At 44.4% G+C, this 24,642-nt stretch overlaps 1 protein-coding gene across 6 annotated transcripts in view; it reads right to left on the bottom strand.

The window, feature by feature from the left end:
- Nucleotides 1–23,614, bottom strand: part of LOC128298005 (spectrin beta chain) — a 30,617-nt gene extending 7,003 nt beyond the window's left edge. For all 6 annotated transcript variants that reach the window (XM_053033731.1, XM_053033728.1, XM_053033730.1 and 3 more), the window contains exons 1-6: nucleotides 23,557–23,614; nucleotides 6,784–7,052; nucleotides 6,370–6,695; nucleotides 704–6,290; nucleotides 420–616; nucleotides 152–344 (exon numbers count right to left, since the gene is read on the bottom strand). In XM_053033731.1, the coding sequence (XP_052889691.1) occupies nucleotides 152–344; nucleotides 420–616; nucleotides 704–6,290; nucleotides 6,370–6,695; nucleotides 6,784–6,919 (6,439 nt within the window). In that variant the 5' untranslated portion in view covers nucleotides 6,920–7,052; nucleotides 23,557–23,614. The remainder of the gene's footprint in view (nucleotides 1–151; nucleotides 345–419; nucleotides 617–703; nucleotides 6,291–6,369; nucleotides 6,696–6,783; nucleotides 7,053–23,556) is intronic.
- Between the last annotated feature and the right edge of the window lie 1,028 nt (nucleotides 23,615–24,642).

The following is a 24,642-nucleotide window of genomic DNA, read 5'->3' as shown; positions in this document are numbered from 1 at the left end:
CTTAACAGCAAAGGATATTTAAATATGGATGGATATAAACACAGGATGGTGGATGGAATATTTGCAATATTCCAAAAGGGGTTTTTGTTTTTGGGGGTAAATAAAGGAGGTAGCTTACAGGGATAGTTACAAATCAAAAACATGTTCTCACCTGACTCTTGTTCGCGGGTGGAATGTGGTGAACCAGGTGCATCGGCTGCATCACGCGCGGCAGCAGCTTCTGCCTGTCGGGCTGCTTCGGCTTCTGCTTCGGCCGCAGCACGTGCTGCCGCTTCCGCTTCCACCCGTTGGCGCTCTGCTTCCTCGGCTGCATCCTGACGACGCTTCATTTCTTTGAGCTCAAACTGAAGGAAAAGGAACAAATTAAACCGCGTCAAACAATTATCGCACAATCCGACTTGCCAAAACTCCAAACTCACCGTTGTCAATCGCTCTAATGCGCTAAAGCGTTCCTCTTGGGCAGCGGCAGATTTTTCGAAGGCTTCATGCTTCTTAATTAGATTCTCCACCTCGTCAATAGTGTGTCCCAGCTCTGTTGACATCAGATACGGTTCCTGTGCGATAAGCCATGCCTCAGCGACGGCAGCATCACGAGCGAACTGATACACTTCCAAGACTGGCAAGGGGAAACATAGCAATACATTAAAGTTACACGTTAACACAAATACAACCTAACAGCGTTACGTTTCACAACGACACTTACTCAGCTGCAAATTCTCCCAACGCTCTTCCCATCGATGTAGCAGCGCATTTCGGCTGTTGGTGAGCTGCAACAATCGATCCTTAATGTCGGCCGATGCGTAGTGATTACGCGAAAGCAGTTCCTTGCCTAGCGCCAGACAGGCACTGAAGTTATCCTCACGCGTATCAATTTCCGCCTTCAGGCTTTGATGGTTGTTCATCAGCAGCTCAACGCCCGACACGTCGCGTGGTTTCTCCGACGTGTTCATCTGTCGCACAACGTCCTCCATCCACAGCATCAGCGTGCGGACCATGTTGAAGAACTTGAACAGATCGCCGGTGTCGGCAAGCTTGCCGCGACGCTCATCGCACATTGCCTGCAGATGGGCCCACGCGTTCAGCACTTCGTGTTCGCGGTTCGTAATTTCCCGTGCCTTCTCACCGGCGTACGCCGCCTGCAGTTTGGCCGACTCTTCCTGGATCTGCTGCACCTGCGCGTGCAGCGTCATCAGGTCTTGGATGAAGTTCTGGTGCTTGCGCTGCAGTGCCGACACGACACCCGCATCACGGCCCAACTCCTCCGAAACGCCATGCTGTTTCTCGTTGATACGTCCCAGCACGTCCTTGCAGTCGTGGAAGAATTTGTGCAGCTCGCGCGAAGCGGCCAACATCGCCTTGCGTGTTTCAATCAACTCAAGCAGATCCTGCCATGATTCATTCAGACCATCCTTCCATTCGGCGATCGTAGCGCTGTCCGAGTGGCCGGCATGGATAAGATCGTCAGCAATACCGTTTGCCTTTGCGACACGCTCACTGCCAACGGTGGCCGTGTCTTGGGCGAACTCGTTGAAACGTTCCCACAGCAACGTAATGTGGTCGTAGTCTTGTCCAAGCTCATGCGAACCAGCAACCACTTCGCGATCCGTAATCCATTGTTCCAGATCATCTACCTCGCGGCTCAACATGAACAGCTGCAAGGCTTCATCCAACCGGGCACGACGTTCACCTGCCAAGTCCTTCAATCCGGCGTACAGTTTGTCCAGTTGCGATTGTTTCACCGATACCTGATCGCTGTAGGCATGCTGTTCGGTCGTTAGCTGACGTGCGGTTTCACCCAGCTGGCGAATTGTGTCGGCATAGTCCTCCACCGATTGCTCCAGACTTTCGTGCTTCTTCATCAGATTCTGGGCCGAGGTTTCGTCCTTGCCACGATCCTCCACCATCATGTACAGCTCCTGTTCGCTCATCCACGATTCCGCTTCGGCCGCATCGAAGAAGTACTGCTGTACCTTTTCCGACTGATCCAGCTGTCGGTGACGATTTTCGACCGCATCCTTCAGCTCCTGCCACTTCTGCGTCAGCTGGCTGATAAGGTCGGCGTACGAGCCTGCATCTTCGTGACCCTCGTCGATCAGCTTCTGACCATTGTTGCAGATCGTCATGATGCGAGGCTCGTGGTTGTCGATTTCCGTGTTCAGCGACTGGTGCTTCTTCTTCAGCACGTGCACATTGAACAGCGAGTTGCCGTATTCCGTCGATTCAGCCAGCGGCATCTTCTCGTCAATCCACAGCTTCTCATCCTCGACGTCTCGGCGGAACTGGAACGCTTCCTTCTTCTTCTCCAGCTGGCGTTGGCGTTCCAGCAGCGGGGCCTTGATCTTTTCGAAACGTGCATTTACAGCCGTCTTCTTCTCCACGATCGGTTCGACCACGTCTGACGGAGCAGTCTTCGTCAGTACCTCCGTCTGTTTGTCAAGCTCCTCCACTTGGCGGGCTTTCACTGCCATCTGCGTTTGGATGATCTGCTGCTTCTGCATGAGAATGTTCACCGAGGTCAAATCGTTACCAGTGTCCGTGTTGATGATCTGCTTCTCGAGATCATCCATCCACGAGTCGATATCGTCTACGCTCTGTTGCACGATCACTTCACGCTTGGCGTCGAACAGCAAGGCACCCTTTTCCTTGGTGCTGGTTTCCAGCTCGTCGAAGTTCTTTGACAGATCCGTCAGCTTCGGTTCAATGATCTCCTTGAACTCGGGCTTCTCCACCATCAGCTCCTGGGCGGCCTTCTTCGCCTCATGCAGACGCTCCTTGTTGGCAGCAATTTCCGCCTCAAACGCCTGATGGCGAGTCCATTTCGAGTGCACCGTCTTGGCGCTGCGATAGGTGTCGTCCTGCGCGGTGATGTACTTTTCTTGTACCCATTCCGTCAGCTCCTCAATATCCTGCAGGAACTCGTGCAGTTTCACCTGGTTCTTTAGCTTCTCGTGCAGTTCCAGCGCACGGTTACGGTTATCGTCGCGACGGTGAGCAATGCTCTCGGCACGCTTCGTGATCTTGTCCGCGTCGAAATGATCCTTGCTCGTCATCTGGCCCGCCACCTGCACGATCGTGTTGAACTTCTCATCGTTAGCTTCCATTGTGGTGAGGAACGCTTCATGACGCTTCAACTGATTTTCGGCCTGTTCCAGATTGACCGGGGTATCGTCCTTGCTAAGCACATGCTCTTGTTGGCTGAGCAGCACCTCGGCCTGGCGGGCATCGCGGTTGAACAGCTGTTGATCCAATCCTTGTGACAGAAGCACTTGACGGTTTTCCCACATCTGGTGCAGTTCTTCCCAACCATCCTTCAGTGCCTTCAGACGCTCGCGCAAGAACATGTACTGCGGGTCCTCGGTTTGTGTCGGTTCCGACGTAAGACCCTCGCCGTACTCCATCATCTTCTTGTAGTCCTCGGTGTAGTTGTCGATTTCTTCGCGGATGCTCTGATGTTGGTTGAGCAGCTTCTCAGCCTCCGGCAGCGATGTTGGCGTATCCTCGGAAGCGACGTCCGTCTGCGTCTTGGTCAACCAGGCCTGGAAGTGATCCAGATCGCGCAGGAAACGGTGCAAATCGCCAGCCTCCTCCAGCTTCGAGTCGCGTTCCTTCAGCATCTGCGTGAGCTGCTCCCAGATGATTTGAATCTGTGCAACGCGCTCGCGGATCAGTGCGGCCTCTTCCGGATGTTCGCCCTCGATCGAGTCGGCTTCGTTCTCGAGAGCCGTCAGCTTCGCCTGGATAGCGGCCAAATCGCGCTCCATGCCGCTCAGACGGCGCTGCAACGTCATCACACCGGTCAAATCCATCTGCAGGCTGTCCGTCTCGGTGAGAATGCGTTTCTTGTCCTCGATCCACGACACCGTTTCGCGACATTCGATGTAGAATGTTTGCACACCGTGAGCAGATTTCAGATCGTCGCGTTTGCTCTCCGCTTGCTCGCGCAACTTCGACCAAGAGTTGTTCAGGTGGTTCTGCTTCTCTTGAATTTCCAGCGAATTTGGATGCTCCACATGCAGCAGTTGGCGGGCAAGTTGATTCACCACAGCTACGCGAGACGCATTGGCGTTCATCTCTTTGTCGAATCCGTCGTAGCGATGCTTCATGATTTCCACATCTTCGATGTCCTTGCCAGGGACCATTGTCTGCAACATGCGTTCCTTCTCTCCGATCCACTGTTCGACACCATCGCTTTCGGAAATCAGTTTGTACAGGCTGAGCGCATCCAGCAGTCGCTGCTTGCGCAGCTTGGCCAACTCCATCAACTCCTTGTAGCGGGCATCGATCGCGGCGAGACGCTCGCGAACCTTCTCCTGTTCCGGAGGGTTTAGCGTCAAGCGGTCGGCCTGAGCATGCAACTGTTCGATCGTTTCGGCGTAGTTCTTGAGCTCGTCCGCCACGTCCTTGTGCTTCTTGAGCAAACTTTGGACGTTTGCTTCATCGCGACCCACATCCTCGGACGACACCAAGCGCAGAGCATCCAACATCCAGTTATCGATGTCATCCGCGTCCGCGAACAGCTGGAAGTAATCTACGGCATCTTCTAGACGCTTGCGACGGTTGTCTGTTAGTTGGCGCAAATTGCTCCACATAGACATGATTTCCTTCAAACGCTCATCGATACGATCGGCACCGAAGTGTCCGCGGCGCACCAGCTCATCTCCAACCTCGCTAACGGCCATCAGCTGCGGTTCGTGCGACTGTATCTCGGATTCAAGCGCCTTGTGCTTCGACAGTAGCAAGTTGACGGTCGTCAAATCATGACCAATCTCATCTGCCGACACAATCTGTTCCTTCTCCTTGATCCAGTTCTCCTCATCAGCCATGTCCCAGTAGAACTGCCACAGCTTGCGGTTCTCTTCCAGCCGCGAGCGACGTTCGACAGCAAGCTTGCACAGCTCGGCGTAAGCATCCTCCAGACGCTGGACACGATCGACGATGATCGACGGATCGCACGGTTTGTAGTTGTCCTCTTCGTCAACCAGGAACTTCTGCGAGTTTTGCACCACCTGTTTCACACGATCACCAAGCACATTGATGTCCGCCTCGACGAGTGAATGTTTCTGCAGCAAATCCTCCACACCCATCAGATGTTTGCCGTAGTCGTCTGTCAGCAGACGCTGCTTGATTTCCTCCATCGAGTCCAGAATGTAAATCATCTCCTGGAAGTTCTGCTGCAGCTGAATCGAGAACTCGAGGCGCATGCGTCGAGCACGGAGCAGCTCGATCAGGTAGTTCCACAGACGCAATACATTATCCTTCCGGGCGGCAATGCGCTCGATATCGTGATACTTTTCGGCCTCCAGCTCGTTGCAAACCGCCACCACAGCTTGTACGCGTTCCTCGTACGCAAAGATGTCCGTTTCGATGGCTTCATGCTTCTTCGCGGCCGCCTCAACCGCAGCCAGATCAAAGCCAAAGTTATCCGTGCTAACCAGACGCTGGTTCTCGGACAGCCAGGTTTCGCGCATCGTAGCTTTGCGGTTGAAACGTGCTGCAAGCTGTTCTAGCTTCTCCTGGCGGATCAGCTCTTCGCGCAACGCCAGTTCACGCTCGTGCTCAGCCTTTTCCAACCGTTCCCAGGCTTTGTTGATGTCGGAAATCATCTTACCCTCCTTGGGCGTGTACGGTTTTTGATTGTTTGCTCTCATCTTTGACTGGAGCGTGAACAGCAGCACCTCGAGGTTGCCCTTCTCGACAAACTTCGGCGGCTTTTCGACCGTGCGATAGTTGGAGAACTGTGCCAGCTGCTGCTGTACGCCTACCAGCGAGTTGACGAAATGCCGATCGCCCAACTGCACAATCGTCACTTCAATCCACTTCAGCAGCTCGCTCGTCAACGATTCGTACTCGTTGATCATGCGATCGTTGTCCATCGCAATACCGACCACCTTGCCAATACGCTTGCCCTGCACCGTCTCCTGCTTCAGCTTGCTGAAGTAGTGATAATACGTCACGACATACGTAATGATCGACTTTTCGTCCGGATGATCGACAAAAATGTCTTCCGCGTCGAGCAGCTTCGTCAGGCCGAGTTTCTCCTCCGCAACATTGAACGCATTGTTCAAGTTCTGGATCGGATTTGTTTTCGACAGTTTGTCGAACTGTATCAAGTCCGGCCGGTGCTTGTGTATAATTGCATTGAACGCCAATCCGTCACGCCACGAGGTGGTAAAGTTGCGCACGTTCACATTGTGATAGCCGGCAGTTTTCATTTGACACCACAGCAGCAAAGCATCCTTGGCGGATTTGGTCTCTTTGTTGTCCGTTTCTTCTATAGTAATATCTTGAATCTGAAAGCCAAACAAACGATTTTAATATATGACAGTTTTACTACACGCACACGCAAAACAACGTTCGATCGGAATTTACCTGGAAGCGTAGAATGATTGTCCAGATCAATCCCAGGTTCAAACTAGCGTTACCATCGACAATATCGTGCGAACCGATATTTTCCAAATGGACACGCTGTTCGCGGAGAAATTGCAGCGCTTTGTCCACATTTTCCAGACAGTGGATACGCATCTTGCCCTTCGTTGGCCGTGGCAATCGCTCGCCAGACAGCACCTCTAGCAGCTTGATCAAATTTTTGCCATCCCGCATATCCACATACAGGTCTTTGATCGGACTGTTCACCCGAACAAGGTGCGAATTGACCCATTTTGTGAATGTCTTTTTTTGAACACTTTCACGTTCCTCTGGAATAAGCAAAGCAAAGAAAATGTGTATGCATGTATTAGCACAAATTGCACATTTATAGCCTTTTGTTTTTGCTCATTAACTCACCTGCTAACGCCTTAATGCGTGATCGTTCGAATAAACGGGAACTGGAGTTTCCTCCGTCGTATTCGATATCTTCGATAAATTCATTTCCAGGACCCTGGCTAGGGTCCCATCGTACTACGGAAATGTCAGTCGTCATTATTAGGAAGCAATGGAAAAGGAAATAGTCACTATTTTCTTCCTTCCTTCCTCACTTCGATGAAAGGGGGGTTTTTTTTATGTAGTTTCTTTTTTCTTCACTAGTGCACGTTCAATATTACAGTTTATTATATCTACACAAGAAGAAAAAGAAAGAAAATTGATTATTATTGTAGCTTTTACAGAGGATTTTTTAAAAATTGTATCAATTTCACTTGTTTCTTATATAGTTTTCCGACGTTCATTTCCATCGCTAATGGCAATTGTTTGAATATCTTATATATCCCACTAAAGCACGTCAACCATTTCGCCCGATCGTAAAAACACTATCACCAACGGGAAATTATTCGAGCCTATTTACTCAATGAATGAACTAGCAGCGAATGAAATCCCCCTCGAGTCGAAACGATTCTCCCCACTCTCTAACTTCTACTGATGGCTCAATTATACCGACGTGGACCTAATTGATCTACGGTTTGAAATTGGCGGCGGGCGTGGATTCCGATGTGATTGTCCTACAAGTCATCAAACGGAATAATCACTCCGACCTACAATAACAAGTACAGACACTTACATAAAATAAAATAAAACACACAATGTCCAATTTTTATGCTTCTGGTGCATACACCCACGGCGGCAGCATCACCAACTGATGATGATCTCAACTACACTCGATCGCGATGATCTTGCATCGCCGGTTAGGAGCGACTCTATCTGGTTGTCCGCTTTGGTACGAAAAAAAAAGTCACACGTCAGAGTGAGCTAGCTCCATTCGCTGCGATCACTGCAGCACAGCAGCAATGAGGCAGACTACTGTTGCAGGAGAACTAGCTCCTATCAGACGCACAAATGTCTGTGATGAACGGCAGACACAAACACGCACTCCACACTTTTAGGGTGTATGTTAGAACTGCCTGGCAGTGAAACGATGTACGTAAGCAATGCACAAGCAAACACAGCGAACGCTATTTTGGGCGTTGTCCAAGCGACGTGATATGCGCTGCTACTCTGGCTACCGAACACCCACCACCGTCCGGAACCTCGAACCCGTCAAACTCCGCGTTTCGATTCGTCTGTTTGCCATCGAGTGGCAGGTTTCTCGTCAAAAAGCATACACAGATGTGACATGTGCCCGCAATATTTTGAAGGAACAACACCACGACTATCACAAAAAAAACACCTCCCAAAGTATACTCTACGATGATAAGGAAAAACATGATAAGAGCTGTGTCTTCCAGCTGAGTTTAACGTTTTTTCGGTAAATTTAGGAAAAAACAGTCAAATTCTCCAGGAATTCTAGAGTAAGTAGAACCTCTTCTGAGCATTCTGAGCTGTGTACAATGTTCTTCCAATTCTAACTCTTCAATTCTTTCCAACTATTAACGTACGAGTCTACTCGAATCTTGACTTAAACTGATACGTGCGCTACTGATATCTTCACTTCACTAATTCAATTGATTAGAGGAACGAAAGGAACCGCAAGACACAATAATTTTGTTTATGAAACATTCCCGTTGTTTGAACAACCCAATGCCCGGGGGAACTCCAACAAGACAACATACGAATAATACAATCGGCACTGGGATTATGAAGAAAGTTCCCAACCATTTAGTTACGGAGAGTGTCACTCGGAAGGTTAAATGTCAAATTTATGCCATGCAATTTATCATTCCCATCGTCCATTCGTAACCCCGTAAGTCGTAATTTACGAAGCAGTATTATACAAAAAAATGATATTATTCGTTTGTGCATTGAAAAAAGTGGAAATGTCGTCTATGGCATCATCACTATCAAAATCCACCCCAAAGTACACTGTTTCTAAACTATGACCGAACGCTGTTGCACAATCGACTCCGAAACAGCATTCAATGATCATCAACATCATCATCATTCATTCGGTATGGGACACCAAAACCAACACGCATCGCGGAGAGCAACACCAGCACACGGTCAATTATGTACGGTTGTCAAGTGGAGGGCCTCGGCACGGTCACGATCACAATGTGATAACAAACGAAGCAATCCAGCACTGCGCCTCTGTGGTCGTCGATTCTCCCTCCGATTTGCCACTCGAAAAATGATTACCAAACACAAACCGCCGGTCTGACCGCACGGAAGGCATTGCAGGCACTGGAGGAGGCGCAAGAATCAAACACAATAACCGGCATGATGTCACCCTGCTGCTGCTGCTGCTGGTCTGATATGCTTCCACTCGTGAACCCAATGTCCGCGTTCTGCCCTGTGCCAACGGGTGCATGTAGATATACACTTTGTAGTGAGGGGAATGGGAAGATATTTCCAACAAAAGTTGACATCATAGAACGACCGGAAAAAAACACACAAACAGGCAGCTCTGAATCGGTGGATAACTTCAGCTGGATTAGAATATTTAGCCAAATTTCTTCTGATCGCTGTAGATAGCCTTGTCGTTGCAAGGTTTCAAGCGAAACCACTAACAACTTGTAACGAATGCGAACGTGTGATTTGTTTATTTCCCTCAAGCTGGGTGGTGCTGTCGATGGGGTGTGTAGCATGAGCATCTTGCATGGCCTTGCACATACAGGCAACGGAAAAGGTTAAAGTGTTGTGTGGTGTTAAATTGCTATACAGTTGATGTTGGCTGCATGGCTCGCAATATTCGTTTGGGATGATAAACGTTTAACACATACAGCCGTTGAGTGTGGACATCTACATCTGTAAACCTATTTTTCCGCCTATATCTGACTGTCACATGACTGTATGATTGATCAGTATGAACTAAGCCTAAGCCATTACTTAAACGGAATTTTGTTATTGGAAAACCGATTTGATAACGTAGCACTGTGACCCATCCCTCACGGACGAAAGATCACGAGTTGCCTCCAAGAAAGCTCACATGATATCCACAAATGAAAACAAACGCGATTTAAAGATATATATACCGATAAACTGTAGGCACCCCCACACGGGGGGGTACGATTTAGCGAATAATCGCGCAGCCACTAAAATGGATGCGGATTTTCTTCCACCACACACTTTGGTGCCATATAAGGAAAAGCGGCTTTCGGCCCGTAACTTGCTCCACTGGCCCGGTTTTTTAGTCGGGGCGGAATGAAATCAGTGCTGTCGCGCGACTGATGTTTGTTGCGACACTTGCGCACTTGATATAAAAGTAAGCATCAGTCGTCTTTAATGTGCATTTGTTTTGCTAGCCAACATGACTCAATGGACTTTTGTTGAAAGTGTACAATGAGAGTGCATCAATCATATGTTAAAAATACAGTGTTCTAGGAACGATGAGCTCACGGTGTATAATGGCCTTATTCCTCTATTTTACAGAACGTCAGTTAATCTACAGCACTGCAATTTCTTATTAATATTGTAGATTTATAAATGAAATACAATATCGAATAAAATTATTACTCCATACCTCAAAAACACCTCAAAGTACTTCCATATACCCGAACAACCGCTCACAAACTCTCTGCAAATCTAATTCTTTGATTACAATTTTAGTCAAAATGCTTGCCTGCCCCCCAGCCGCACAACTTTGCCCTTTCTGATTGGGTTTTCATGGCCGTATCGGCACGCTTCGACAACCGCCCATTGGGCACACTAGAGTCGCGAGAGGGACACAACAAACCAGCCTTAAAGACGGCAGGCGGGGACGACGACGACACAACACGCCAATGCAGCAACAGCAAAAGAAGCTAAACAGTCAGCAAACTGTGCCCGTTGAAGTGCTGCGGCACTTGAGCGAGAGAAGCCGCGGGTAGTGTTATTTTTAGGCTATGACTAAATCAGCGCTGAGAATTTGTTGTTCGCGCTGAAGCGCGTCCGCGCGCTATTGCGACGACGAAACGGCAAATTTTGGATTTAAATCCCATCCCCCCGGGGCCAGTTTCACCTACTAGGAGGGGGGTAGGGAGGAAAAAGCGTGTCGCAAGGCAGGAAAGGAAAATGCAGTAAATTTATCGGGAAAAAACAGATTTAAGAACAGAGCAAAACGAACCAATGCATTGCGGTTGTGCATATTTAGTGTGCGAGCTGCCGCTGGATGACTTCATCTCACTTTTAGTTGATGAACCCTTTCGTGCTGCACTGTGCGGATTATTTGTGTAATTTAAAGTTTTCCCTTTTGTTTTTCTTCTGATGCTGATCAGCTCTTGATTATTGGTACACATTTTTTACTCCAGATGGCGTGTTAGCGTCAAACAGCTCTTCGCTCGTAAATCATCGGTAAAGTGTTGATTTTTAGTAGCTTTATGATCAGTTTGAGCAGCTGAGAATTTGATTCAGATTTGCAACGAATAATAAAGTCATATTCGACATAAATCATGGGATTCTTTCCTTTTGCTTTTTGACTTAAACACCATCTTATAAACACCATCACTTGGTCGTCATATAAAAAATATTAAACTCTTTGTTAAGTACTAATGTACTTATTCACAATTTACCGAACAGGCAATATATATGCATATTGCTAATAATATTAAACTTAGTTATTCTAAATATTCTGATAACCCGCTCATACTACAAGGGGATCATTCTACACTAACTTCGTACCCATGAACTTCGATGTATTTTACCAACTGGTAAAGTAGGAAAATGTGGAATATGGAACAATTCCCTTCTCAAAATCTCTATAAGTTACACGGTCCTGCCTTAAGAGAATGAATTAAATATAAAGTTTTTATTCTAGATTACTCATTATCAATGGGTCAATTTCTACCTATCTTTATCAAATGATAACTAACAAGGAAACTAATCCCAAAATCAATCGATCAGACAACAGAGCAAAGCAACAAAAATTCTTTTAGTTTAAAATTTAATCTAAACAAAATCTTAACTAACGTAAAGAGGATTCAATAGTTCTTCTTCGTGACCCAACACGCGACTAAATTGGATAAATTAATTAAAAAGTATAGGTTTTCCCATTTTGGAATAGTAGAACACTGGAAATCCTTTATTGTGATTGGAGCATCTAAAGATTTTTTAAGAAATTTGGTGAATAACCTTCATTCTTCGACTTTCCAAATCTCCTTTTCAAATCAATACTGATGATTCTTCTTAATTGCTTAGATTGCCAAATTTTATCCCTCACTTAAGGGTTAATAAATTGCTCTCTTTCTCTCTCCCACCCAATGCAGTGCGTGTGCAAATGATTCCGTGTAAGTTGAGGACGGCATTTTTGTGTTTTTTTTTCTAGATTACATTTGGCCGTAATTCAACACCACAATGGATGTATCGTTGCGGAACGGTTCTAGCTTTTGCATCGAAGACCCTTCTGCTGGCCCTCGCCGGTAGTGGGTGATCATATTTCACAATTACAGCTCCAAAATGAGCGCACTTCCTTCGCGCATTATTACCGCAAGCTGCTGCGTGAAAGATGTGCCGCTTAGACACGCAAGTGTCCTCCTCCCTCCGCCGTGTGTGTGTGTGTTGATGTGGTTGCGTGGGTGCGCAGGCGCGAAACGGTGGATCGAATGAATAATCAAAACCATTCCACCGTGCGATCACATATGCAAACGATCGCACACAAATGGACGTACGGAACCTGCTAAACCACCGGGCAGGAAATGACCGACCCAACAACGCCACCTATGGTCAACGATGATTCGCGATCATCGGACGGGTTGTGAACAACGTGAATTAAAATTCTAATAAGATGTTCATGCGTTGACCCAGTGAGGGTTAACACATTATATTGCATGAATCTACATAGCTTTACCGTTTTCTAGCTATTGAGCACTGTGTTGCAGCCAAATGTGCCAAAGATAAACTTGGTCCAACTTGGTCCAATCTACTGCAAACACGGCAGGGTGTGGTCCAGTGTCTGGGACGATCCCAGGGCGTGTGGTGCTGAACAACACTAGGCCATAATAATTAGTGATACAAACGCAACCCACCCACCCCCTTACACACCCACCTCCCTACCACCTCCGACGAGGTCATTGGTATTGAAAACAATATTACGTCCCGGCCAGCTAACTAATTACCACACATTTGTTGACGGTATGGTGTCATCGGAAGCGCTAAGTAAACAAATCGGCAGCAGCAAGCATATTTAGAGAACGTTACAGTGGTACTGTACCGATGGACATTGTTTGTACTGTTACTACTACCATGTCACTGCTTACTTGGATGAGCAATTTCATCGGCAAACAACTTAAAAGAGGAATGTTTTTACAACTTCTTCTATCAACGTTTCCCATGCACTTCATTCCCGGCGTTCCTGTTTTGCTTATTAATGCAGATTACCTTTATTAGTGAGTTAGATTTTTTTTAAAGGCTTATCAGGTCTCCCTTGTGAACATTTTTCAAACATAAACACATTAACCAAATAGAGCCGACCAGGCCACATCAGGTCTTCCTCGATTCGATCGATTATAATATGTGCTGTAGCGCGGTGTGTTTTCCGTGTTTCCACAGTTCTTTGGTGCTGGTGGCTTCTACACCTTGGCGAAACCTTACCAATTCAGACGATTATCTTCACAAGGTTTATAACGTCGAGCGGAAACAGCGAAGAACACCGGGAGCGTAACAAAGTAGAACAGATTAGATTTCGTTCAGCCAACAACCGAAGAACTTTCTACGCAGGCAAGAAACAATCACATCCCCCGTCGACGACGAACGACGACGAAACCATGAAATCGATGATGGGATAGTTTGGCCACTAAATGCACAAACACACGCTCACACACCTGGTCCCTTCGCGGTTGATTAGTTACGCAAACAGGGCAGGAAAGGACTGTACAAACGTTGACAAATACTACGCGAAAGTTGATTAGAAACAATCGTTGCCCAAGGGTCGTCTCTATTAATCAATGGTTTGGCTATAAAAATGGCTTTTTCTGGGTAGATGTTTATATAAATTAAACCTTGCGTGATTAAACATTTAACATCGCGATTAAACATTCCACTGATTTATTAACTTCTTTTCTTTTCTTACGTTCCACCGTTTTATGTTGTGTGCTCGTGGGCGGGCATTGTTTTGTCCGAAATGGTTTCAATCGTTCAGTTCTGGGTGTTGTACGTTCCCGGGAACGATCGCAAAGGCTAACCAACGGTCTTCATTTTTGTTCATTGACACGTTCATTTTGGAAAAACTAATTAATTCAGACGATCGTTCTATCGAGGAGCGATCGTTCTAAATTGATTATTTACTATAGAATTTAATAAAAAAAAGAAAATGTAGTAAAAAGAACAAAGAGTTTAATACAAACTATGGATAATTTAAATTTAAAAGCAAACAACCTGTCAAGCAAACGATAACATACCCGTAACGAACTAATTCCAAGTATTGTATTCTCTAATTTTAAATTAGCTAACAGATTATAATATTTAAATGAAAAAAATACTAAAAATTATTCTTTTTTAAAGCTATAATTTTTATATTGAAAATAAGATAAAAAAGCAACAAAAATCAAATAGGAAAATCCATATGAAATTGAATAGAATTAAGGTCGAAAACATTGTATCCAACTTTTAAAAGTTACTGTTAACAATTTGTACAGTTATTTACACACCACTTGACTTGTTGAAGAATGTATTTAACCGTAGGAGTCTCACCCTACCACTGGCCAAACCAACAGATAACATGTCGCAAACGAACGTAATAAAAAGTGCCGTTCCTTTTCGGCCTTAGGTTACACACCCTAGAGCCGAGACCAATGCACTTCAGCCAGTGCCCATATAAATACACACGTAGCAATGATTTTAGGTGCTCACGCAAGCCCTGGTGACACTAATGCACTTCGTGCGATATGGCCACCCAGTCTAGTCAGTGACATCATTTATGGATTCAATACACAGTCCCATCGTTTGCCCAGTGGATGGGGTCTTATCGAACAACGTACCCTTCAAGCTGTACGCTGTAGCTCTTTTGAATGAAAGGCGGACACATATTGTTACGGAACAATACGATTAACTTTAAGGAAAAAATAATTAAATAGGATTATTTATGAGAATATTAGTAGACAAAGCGCTCTTTTTTCATGTAAAACAATATGTAAAAGCTAAAATACATGAAGAAAGCGCCAATAAAATGTTCTACGTTCTACTGCGCATGTGATGGAAATGGCGCCAGTGTGTGACATCATACTTGAATCTCTGTAATCCTCTGTGTCTCACAGGAATGCACACACACACACACACCCACAGGTACATACTTCCGGGATATCCTTGATTTGTCCTGCTGTACAGAAGCACAATGAACTTTTACGCAAAAGGTACATCCACAGTGCAACAGTCTGTAATACATATTTAACTTCGAATGTACTGCCAAGATTTAAAGATGGGAGGCCTGCCATGAACCCATTTAATGGGTCAAATGATGATCCCTTTGGGTTTGATTACAGCATAATGCAACAACCACAGGCATGGAAGCAATCTAAGCTTGAAAAATAGATAGACTGTGTGGTCCCGCTAATCTGAAGCGATATTTTATTCGATGTCCCATTTTTGTTCATTCAAACATAACAGAAGACTCCCTTGAAATGTTCAAGATTACAAGGGGGTTCTCTCGTTATACTAAAGACATATAATGCAGGCCAAAAAATGCTATTTCGTCTTAAGTTTCGTTCCGCAATTTCGATTCACGCAAATGTGTTCCCAACGGCACATCGCAAGAACAACGTTTTAGGCCTTCCCGACTCGGAAACAACATTGAGGATGAGTGTTTTATTTTTATTTCCTCCACCGAACACGGGAAACGACATCAGACCGAAGACATGGACACATCAGCATCATCCATATCGACAGCATCCTACCTTCACCCTGCTTTTCCGTGTTTTTTTTCTCTCTTCTTCCTCCCAGTATGTTACCGGGCCGTCAGTTCAGCCGACAGTTAAAAGTTTTTGGACGGTAGTTTATATTTGGTATCATCCAGAACCAACAGCGCTTTTCGCTTTCGCTTGCCTACTTTCATCTGCCAATCGCTCGTTGCTGGTGGTGCTGGTGGTGGTACTTCACACCGAGTGGTGTTTAGAGGGTCAAGTGTTTCCTGTCCGTTGGGAAGATTGTCGGTGCCGAAAATAAACCATTACATGTATTGATTGTTGAAATCGATAGGTTTTTGAGAAAAGATTTATATAAAAGAAAACATTCGATAGTCGACGATTCGAATTCTATCAAACTCTGTAGTATCCAACACAGTGGTATATCATACATGACGCATTTCAAACAAACACGTATGTTTTGTCAATTGTCTTACGGAACTGTCAGCTCTATCAGCAATGGAGATTAAAACAATCGAAGGCTACGTCGATTATGATCAAGATTCGCACTGAGTTACACAGCAAACTTCAAAAGTCCGTCAAACTTATCCTTTTTCTATACCATCCAGCTTTTGCTCTAACCACGTCAAAAGTTCGCCTTGTTCGACGAGTTTGCTCCGTCTGAATCTGCACATTTCGCTGGAATATTCTTTATCGGCACAACAATCTGGTCTAGGCCTACCATTTCTGGCTTTCTGTGACTTCATTTACCCGTTGCTGGATAGTCAAGCCCTGCGTACAGCAGATTGGTTCGGAGGTCCGAAGTAGCTTTAATTTTGTAGAAGAAGAGTTTGAAAAATATTTTAAAATAGCCCTTTGGAATCTACTGTCTTATTTAAAAGTCCATAATGCATCGAAAAATGCCTAAACTATACATGACTAACTGGACTTAAAGCTTCCATCGAAAAATGCCTAAACTATACATGACTAACTGGACTTAAAGCTTCCATTATGAATTATCTCCTCCTGTGACAGATGATCTTTAGTGCAACTGTTCATATTCAGAGGATTGCCAGACTCTGTTCCTACTTTCAGCTCCTACTGTTGTGTCAAATTGATCCACGATTTATCAACTGTCAGTTTCTGTGTCGAACTGTCATCGAGCGTTTTCATTTGTCAAACATATAGAACATGCGCAACAATTGGTCATTAGACTAATGAGACGACAAATTGTTCGTACACCCCCTCAGCTGTATCAGTGTGTATCACCAATGCAGTACGAGATGTTAATCAAACTTTTCAAACAGAATCAATTTCTCTATAAATATGTGTTTTTGTTTGTTTGTAGCATATCTTGTTAGATGCTATAAAATGTGTACTAATGTTAACCTTAATGAATGTTTTGCAAAGAGTCCAAAGCATCTTCCGTGAAGAGTCATTCGAGTAATGAGTCGATTCTAAAAAGATTCATAATTCTCTGAAGCACAGACCATGCATGTTCTCGACTTAACTTACAGATTTATTCGGTTTTTAGTACTTAATTCGAACAATGTCAACTATTTTCTTAAAACATTTGTATTTCAAAAACATTCGAAATCAAATACAACCTTTCTATTCCATTTAATAATCGTGTCAAAATAACATAAAGAAAAAAACAAATAAAGCTATTAAAAATCCACCACACCGGGGAGGCCCCATACATGGTCAAATAATATATGTATGCACACAGTACAACCCCATTACGTCCCCGTATTCTCACTTCCTGTCACAGTTTGACACCTTCTGGCCACCTATCTCATAACCCACCATATCTCCACCCTCTGCTACGGAACTAATGTTTTTTTATGCCACACAAACGCACACAAATGTGCCTGCTTTATGGAGGAATGTACAAACGGCACACTTTGGGGTGGCAGCAGTAAAAGGGACGATGCCTGTGTGTGTGTGTGTTGATATTTTCTATGCCTATAATGTTTAGACACACGAAAGTTCATTTGCCCTTTAGGTGCCCTTTTTCATCGGCCAACGGGTTATGGGAGGGTTGGTTTTTTTTCAGCTCCCTTATGTTTCAAACAAAACATCAACGCTATCTGCAACATGCGTTCGATATGGCTGCAGAAGTGAGTTGTATATTTTTGTTTTATTGAGACTAGAACTTTTCACCTTAAATACATTCGTTCCCGCAAGGTGTTTGGCTCGATTGCAGAATGAAATCAACTTTGATGGTACGTTTTGCATGCCATTTGTGGTTGTTTAGCCGCCATTTGGACTAAATTATAATACGGAGTTGTCTAACAAAACCTTCCCATTTTAATAGTATTTAAGAAATAGCGTTTTTTCATCGAAAAAAATTGCTTATTCATATATAATTTTGCAATACAATTCTACACAGAAACAACATCCACTACACATTAGAATAAAAGCAAAGAGGCTTGAACGTTAATCTAAACGGTTTAAAAAAAACACTCCGTCACACATCACACACGGAACATAAACGTTGGAAGGCATGAGTGACTATAGCGTGTCGGTATTTTCCACCACCTGCTGACCACAACTGCCATCCCATTTTCCTCCCATTTCGGCATTGCTGCTGGCAAACCCGCAGAGCATAATCCACCAGCAAACTGTGCAGCCACCACCATTGTTCTACCGACCGGGGGAATTGCTTCTTTCCTTCCCATATCTCCACTTCCATCTGCCTCCAAGCGATCCCCATGGAGCTGCATTTTAACAGTTAAATAATGACGATTTACGTGACTGCAATACTTTAAACAATAAACCATTAAACCGTCAGAATTGTGTAAAGCGAAAAGAACTATAATGAATGTAAAATAAAAGAATCTTCAGCGAATGGACATTTAACGGTTAAATACCACTCCAAACAATGCTTCCATACAAAGCTATAAACACTAGAATTACCAAAAATGTCGTTTTCTTTTAATCGTACTGTTGTTTGAGATTAAACAATTCTACTTTAATTAAATTACAAGTACGCTCTATAAGCTTGAACAATGTTTTCTATTGACTTGAAATACCCTTTTTGTTTATTCTTAAGCAAACGATTCTTTAATGCAAATTCTTTGTTCAGTTTTGAGTCCTAAAACCTAATTTGATGTCACAATGTTGTCAATTTTACATTATTAAATAGAATCAAAAAAGCCTTATGGTACCATTGCAGGAAATTTATCTGATATTTAAATCAAAATATCGAATGAAGCTTAGCTATATCCTAGCGATGGATATGAGGATCACCAATCAGCCCGGATCGTCTTTGGTCCCGAAGTATCTTGTGTTGCGATCGAAACGCTTGCCCAATTAAAAACTAATGAACATTCGTGTTGCATTTTTATCATACATTTATAGTAATTTTTGGTCTTGGTTTAATTGTTCTAGTTTTCTAGCGTTTAACTGAATGTAACGTTTAACTGAATGTAGCGATTGTTACGTGCGCATAAATGTTACGAAATTACGATCAGTCGTAAAAACGCCAATGCGCATCCTACCACCTGAAGGAAGGGCTGTAGAAAAACTTCGACCTTGCCAACCTTTTCTTCGGGGATTGAGGGGTTTGGCTTCCTGCCAGAATTGCACCATTTGAAACATGGAAACAGCAATTTTTGTTTTCTTCCATCAAAAAACACATACTACAGAGAGCCAACAGTTGAAATGGGCTCCTGTGGATCTGCAAATGTTCATGACAGGAAGGAAGTTTCACTGATAGGCTTTGCCGTAAGAGCACAGAACTCTGCATAATGTATGTCAACGTTTGGGAGTGAGCCAATCAAGGATGAAAAACAGAGATTGCCAACGTGTGTAACTTTTGCAAAATCACAATTTGGACAGCGATTTGTGTGCTAATTGGAAAATAATTCTAACTACTGTGAAAGGAATGATTTATTAGCCAACTTTAGTGAATCTTGAGCCAAATCTTCCCGTGCAAGGTCGTTATATTCGTACTTGTGTTAGGGAGCTTACTGAAATTGAACTTATGGAGTTATTACTGGTCAAACAAGGGCGAACTTCTAAACAAACAGAACGCTAGCAAATACAAATTTACAAATATTGCAAACCCCAACAAAAAATACCTAATCGCGAGATTCAGTATATAACGTTAAAAATATTATGATTTCTTGCTAGTTGCCAATCGCGATACGGCCCCTGTAAACGGATAGATAAATGTCACGGCATATCAGCTCCTCACCCTACTGGAAAGAATATGAACAAAAGGAACAGAAAGAAAATACCTTTAAATCGTTATATTCCCTTTAACAGTCATATGGCCGACACGATACAGCAACTTGACAAAATTCAACCAATCCCGTACGGCACCGAAGGCCAATTTGCGTGCTTACCAGCCGTTATCTGTTTTGGTTACATCAGGGTAGGGGTTGAGTACGTAGAAAAAAAAAACTGCACAAACAAACACATACACCCACCCCACAGCTGAAAAGTCGACCTTTTGTATTGAGCTACAAAATGCACCGAGCAAACAAATTGACAGAAAACAGAGCTACCAGGAGCGCTCACCTGACCGGTTGAATGGCAACGGAACGAACTTTGGAACAAAGTAGGCCGAGGCTAACGCAGTAAAATAGAAAATTTGCGCAAGTGAATGGCATTGATTTCTAGCGAATGGTAATTATGCTTCTCACGTCCTCATAGGGATCTAAACTCCTTCCTGTTGCATCTCCCAGACAGCTAGACTCCTCTTCTCAGAAGTACTCGTCTCTCGGTCTTTTTTTTTACAAGAGCGATTCTTATAAAGAGCGTGCGTGCGATATTGACTTTTCGCAATCGAAATTCTTCACCCCGGAAATTATCCCTTCCGAAGAGTCGAAAAGGATTGCCTTTGTGTGAATTCCACACGGAGCAGAACCGATGAGAAGCTGATGATGGTCTAAAAACATAACACCCTTCTCCAAACTGCAACATTCCCTACCCTCCCTTCGTAAATCAACAACAGTGATGATGCGGATAGCATAAGGAAATGAGTAGAGCGAACATTGAAAATAATAACAAGCAGGCGGAAAGAACTTCTGACCGAGAGCCAGCAGCAGCACAAACCGGAACGAAAGAAAATGCTGCGGTGACTCGCGAGCTCGCGATTGCGCAATCTACCGGCAAAAACACACACGCAACTCTCTTTTTTCTCTCTCTCAGAAACTGGCGTGAACGATGATTTGTTGTCCGTTGCGTTCTCACACACACGGGTTCCGTAGGCAGAAGCGAGAAAGAACAACACAAACATGGTACGATGCACGAACAGGACACGCACGCATCGCGCCCTTTCGTTCTCCCACTTCCGAAGAAATGAGGGTGCAATGTGTTGTGCAAGTGTGAGTGCCAGTGTTGTACAGGAAAAGGCTAGTGCGCGTATGTGTTCGTGTGCGGTGTCGTCTGCTTTCTTCTCTCAACACACACTCGCTGTTCTATATTACTTTTTTCACTTCTTCATTACACGCGTTTCTCACTTTACATCAAAATTTTCACTATTCCCACTTGTTCCTCATCGCTTTTTGTTCCCAATATTGTCTATATCCTCTGTCTAACGTTTTGTGTTTCCTGATCGGTATCGCACACCAATCCTGTCCCGGGGTATCGTTCTTTGGTGTTTCGCACGTACACGCCACAACTTCCAAAGAAAAAAAATGTTTGGTGTGTTATTGAATGCGTTACCTTCACACAATTTTCTCACACCCGTCTTCAACGCAAAATACACACACTGCAGAACATTATTTCTTGGTGTGTTTGCATCTAAAAATTACGAACTTTGGAAATGATTCCCACGGAAAAACTTCTCCACTACACAAAACACACACAACACGAACAGCAGCAGACGATTCGATCTCGATTGAACGGAACCTGTGTTTGGGGCTCGGTAAGTGTTCGTACTGCTGGATTGCGCTAGTATGCGTACGCTCACTGCGCGCTACGCACAATAATGCATCATCCAATTGGATTGGGCTCTTTTCAGGAGCGCTCTCTGTATCTCTTTCTTTCCCTCTCGTTCACTCGTTCTCATCCGAGTCGGTGTCTCGCTCTCCAAAATTTTTGCCCACTTGGCTTTGAGGTCAAATTCATAAAAACAGTCCCACAGTCCATTACTAACGCGACGGGTCAAGCCACTTTCCAACACTCCATTTCCGAATGGGTACACACTCACGCACACACACAAACTTACACGCAGTTAACGAAGCAGGGAAGCGAAAGGTGGAGCAAATATTCTTTCTTTTCTTCAGAACGGCCTGTTTTAAGTGAACCGGTACGTCACCCCCAATGAACAAAATCTTAAATTTCAATTTGTTTACATTAATATTAATGTGTATTAGCGAGGGAAATTGTTATTTAAAAGAAAAAAAAACTTTTCTCTCTTTCTTTCACTCTCGCAACGCTGAACGGGATCGGTTCGAAAGATGAGCGATGATGTCATCAAGTAAAATAGAAATATCCCATCATACACCCATGTTGAAATCATTCGCACTCACTCACTTTCTCGTTCTCTCTCTCTCGCCTACGAGACGAGAAAAGAGCAACATTTTCGCATCACAAGACACTATATGAAGATGGCGGTTGGCAGTTGGTGCACAAAAAAACCGCTTTGATGGATGGCCGAATTTCTCCTAGTGTTTCTCCACCCACCCACTTGCCGTTCCTTATTGCTTCCTGCTTTTATTCACCGTTTCCACAATCGTCTAACGGTACAGCGTGTGAAACGCAGTAGGCCGAGAAAAACACCGTGGAGTTCATCTTCATTTTCCACGCACACAAACACAGTGAAAGACGTCCTAAAAACCGATAGGGCGTTGCCGGAGACGTCAACAACGTCAAATTACGCTATTGTTTCTCAAATTTCTCATCTACACTTGTTTTCATTCATAGATTCTTTTTGACTTCGTCTCCCCGTTTACAAACCTGAGTGTTGTAAATTTTCATACCGATTTTCCTACGAGTTTTCAAACGCATCGCACATGCACACGCACCACACTTGTGTCACACTTCCACGCAGCGAATTAAAACGCAAGCGCACGCAGCACCCGAATCTTTAGCGTTGACGCTCAATTTAGGGCCAAGGAAAAATCGTCTCCCCAGCGAAGATGATTTTCCTTCTGTTTCTTCTGTGTTTTTCTCTCTTCACTCTGTTCCGTTCTTGCTGACACGCACACGCTCACACACCCTACCGGAAAAACTCACTTAGTGCAGTGAGCTACCCTGCTCATGCTGTTCCGTCTCTTTCCTCAATAAGGGCGAAAGAAGGAAAACTCACTTGTTCACTTGCTCGTTCGCGCACCGTTCGTGTGTTTCGTTCTCTTTCGCACGCACTTAGTCTCACCTTTCCCAACTAACGAATACGCTCTCGCTCACTCGAAGATGAAGCGACTGTAAAAAAAAATGTGTAACTCCCAGAAGGAAATCTCTCCCCAGGAGAAAAATCGATATTTTCGATGGAACCAATGGTTCTACTGCACACAAACGCTCGCCCTTTCGAGGCTCGCTCGTTCCAGCTTTAAAATTAATTGCACATTAAATGGTACACACGTACAACTCATCAATCACACAAACAACACTTTACGCACACACTAGAAACGGGGCCGGGAGCCAAGCGTCGGTTAAATTTTCCTCTTCGACTGAGCCCCCCCGACATCAAAAGAAAAGCTAAAGCAGGCGAAAAAGCTAATTTCGGGCCTACCGTCTGGCGCCCTTTTCGTACGCACATAGGCACACAAACACGCACAATTCCTCGAACAAACGAAACATTTTTCTAAATATGGTGGTTTTCGAGGCAATCAAATACCCGCAACACATACAACGGGGCCAGCACACGTTGAAACGAATGGTTCCACAGTAACGCAAGCCCCACTTCAGCTCTGTACAGCGTTATGCCCAATTTCACTACACTTTTAGCCACTCGGTAGCCAACCGGTAATTTTTCACTCGTTCTTACCTTTTCTTCGCAGCAAACGCAACGAGCAAACACTTCCGAACGGCTTCTCTCACCGAAATCCACACCGAAATGAAATGTTTGACAATTCCGTTTTTCTTGCCAACCAACCCTGGCGGCACAATTGTACGAATAGGCTAGCTGTCAAACCGATCAGCCTATGCTTCCCGTATGTAGATATGTGCGTGGTCGCGAGCGTGTGTATCACCCAGCTCGTCATCGTATCATTGGCTTGTGTGGCTTTGTACCTTGCGTTGTTTGGCTGCAGGTTTCACTCTACGTTCGTGCCAAGTAGTTGCAGTTTGTGAAAAGTTTATCAAAGAGAACAGAACAACTGACCAAAGATTGTGCAAGGAATATACACGTTCAAGTAAGTACTTATTACATACATTAGCTGGAACTGTTGAAAAAGTCACAGTTTCTATTAAACATGTACCATAACTATATTTCCAGATGGCACAGAAGGGAGCTTCACTGCAGGAACCAGCAGCAACCGCAGGAAGACGATATCTACACACGGAGAAACATCGAGGACGAGGACAATGCAATACTGGAAGTAGATGATCATTCCGGTGGGCATCATCATCATCATCCTGCGTTCATCGTGATAGGATGTTCCGATCGTGTGTTCCAGTTTCGGTCAGAATGCCTGACTAGAACTATTTTAAAGATTGTGCGGTAATGTATTGTAATATAAAAACATTGTAGTGAAATAAAAATTGTAAACAAAAAAAACAATAAAAAATTATTTTAATTAATATTTAATAACCTTGAGAAATAATAATCATTATGAACCTTGGGGGAAGCATCCGAGCTGTCAATCTGAATTGTACGGATAGATCTTCTTCTTCGTACCCCTAATCGTACAATTGCAATTGCTCTAACCGGTGCGCTATCAGTACAATTGTGCTGCCAGGGAAACTCCACGCAAATCGGCAGGCCGTGCAAACTGGGGGTTGTTTGACATTTGGCCCAAATCGGGACAGTTTTGACAGTTCCGATGGCGTGTATTTCTTTGTTTTTCCTGATTTAGATTATACATTTTGGGTTTTGCTGATTTCTAATGCTGAAAGCAGCTATTTTTTAAGA

The sequence above is a fragment of the Anopheles moucheti genome, chromosome 2 (genome assembly GCF_943734755.1).
Source record: "Anopheles moucheti chromosome 2, idAnoMoucSN_F20_07, whole genome shotgun sequence".
NCBI classification, from domain to species: Eukaryota; Metazoa; Arthropoda; class Insecta; order Diptera; family Culicidae; genus Anopheles; species Anopheles moucheti.
Note: the sequence above shows the minus strand (reverse complement) of the source record. Positions and strands in the feature narration are given on the sequence as shown.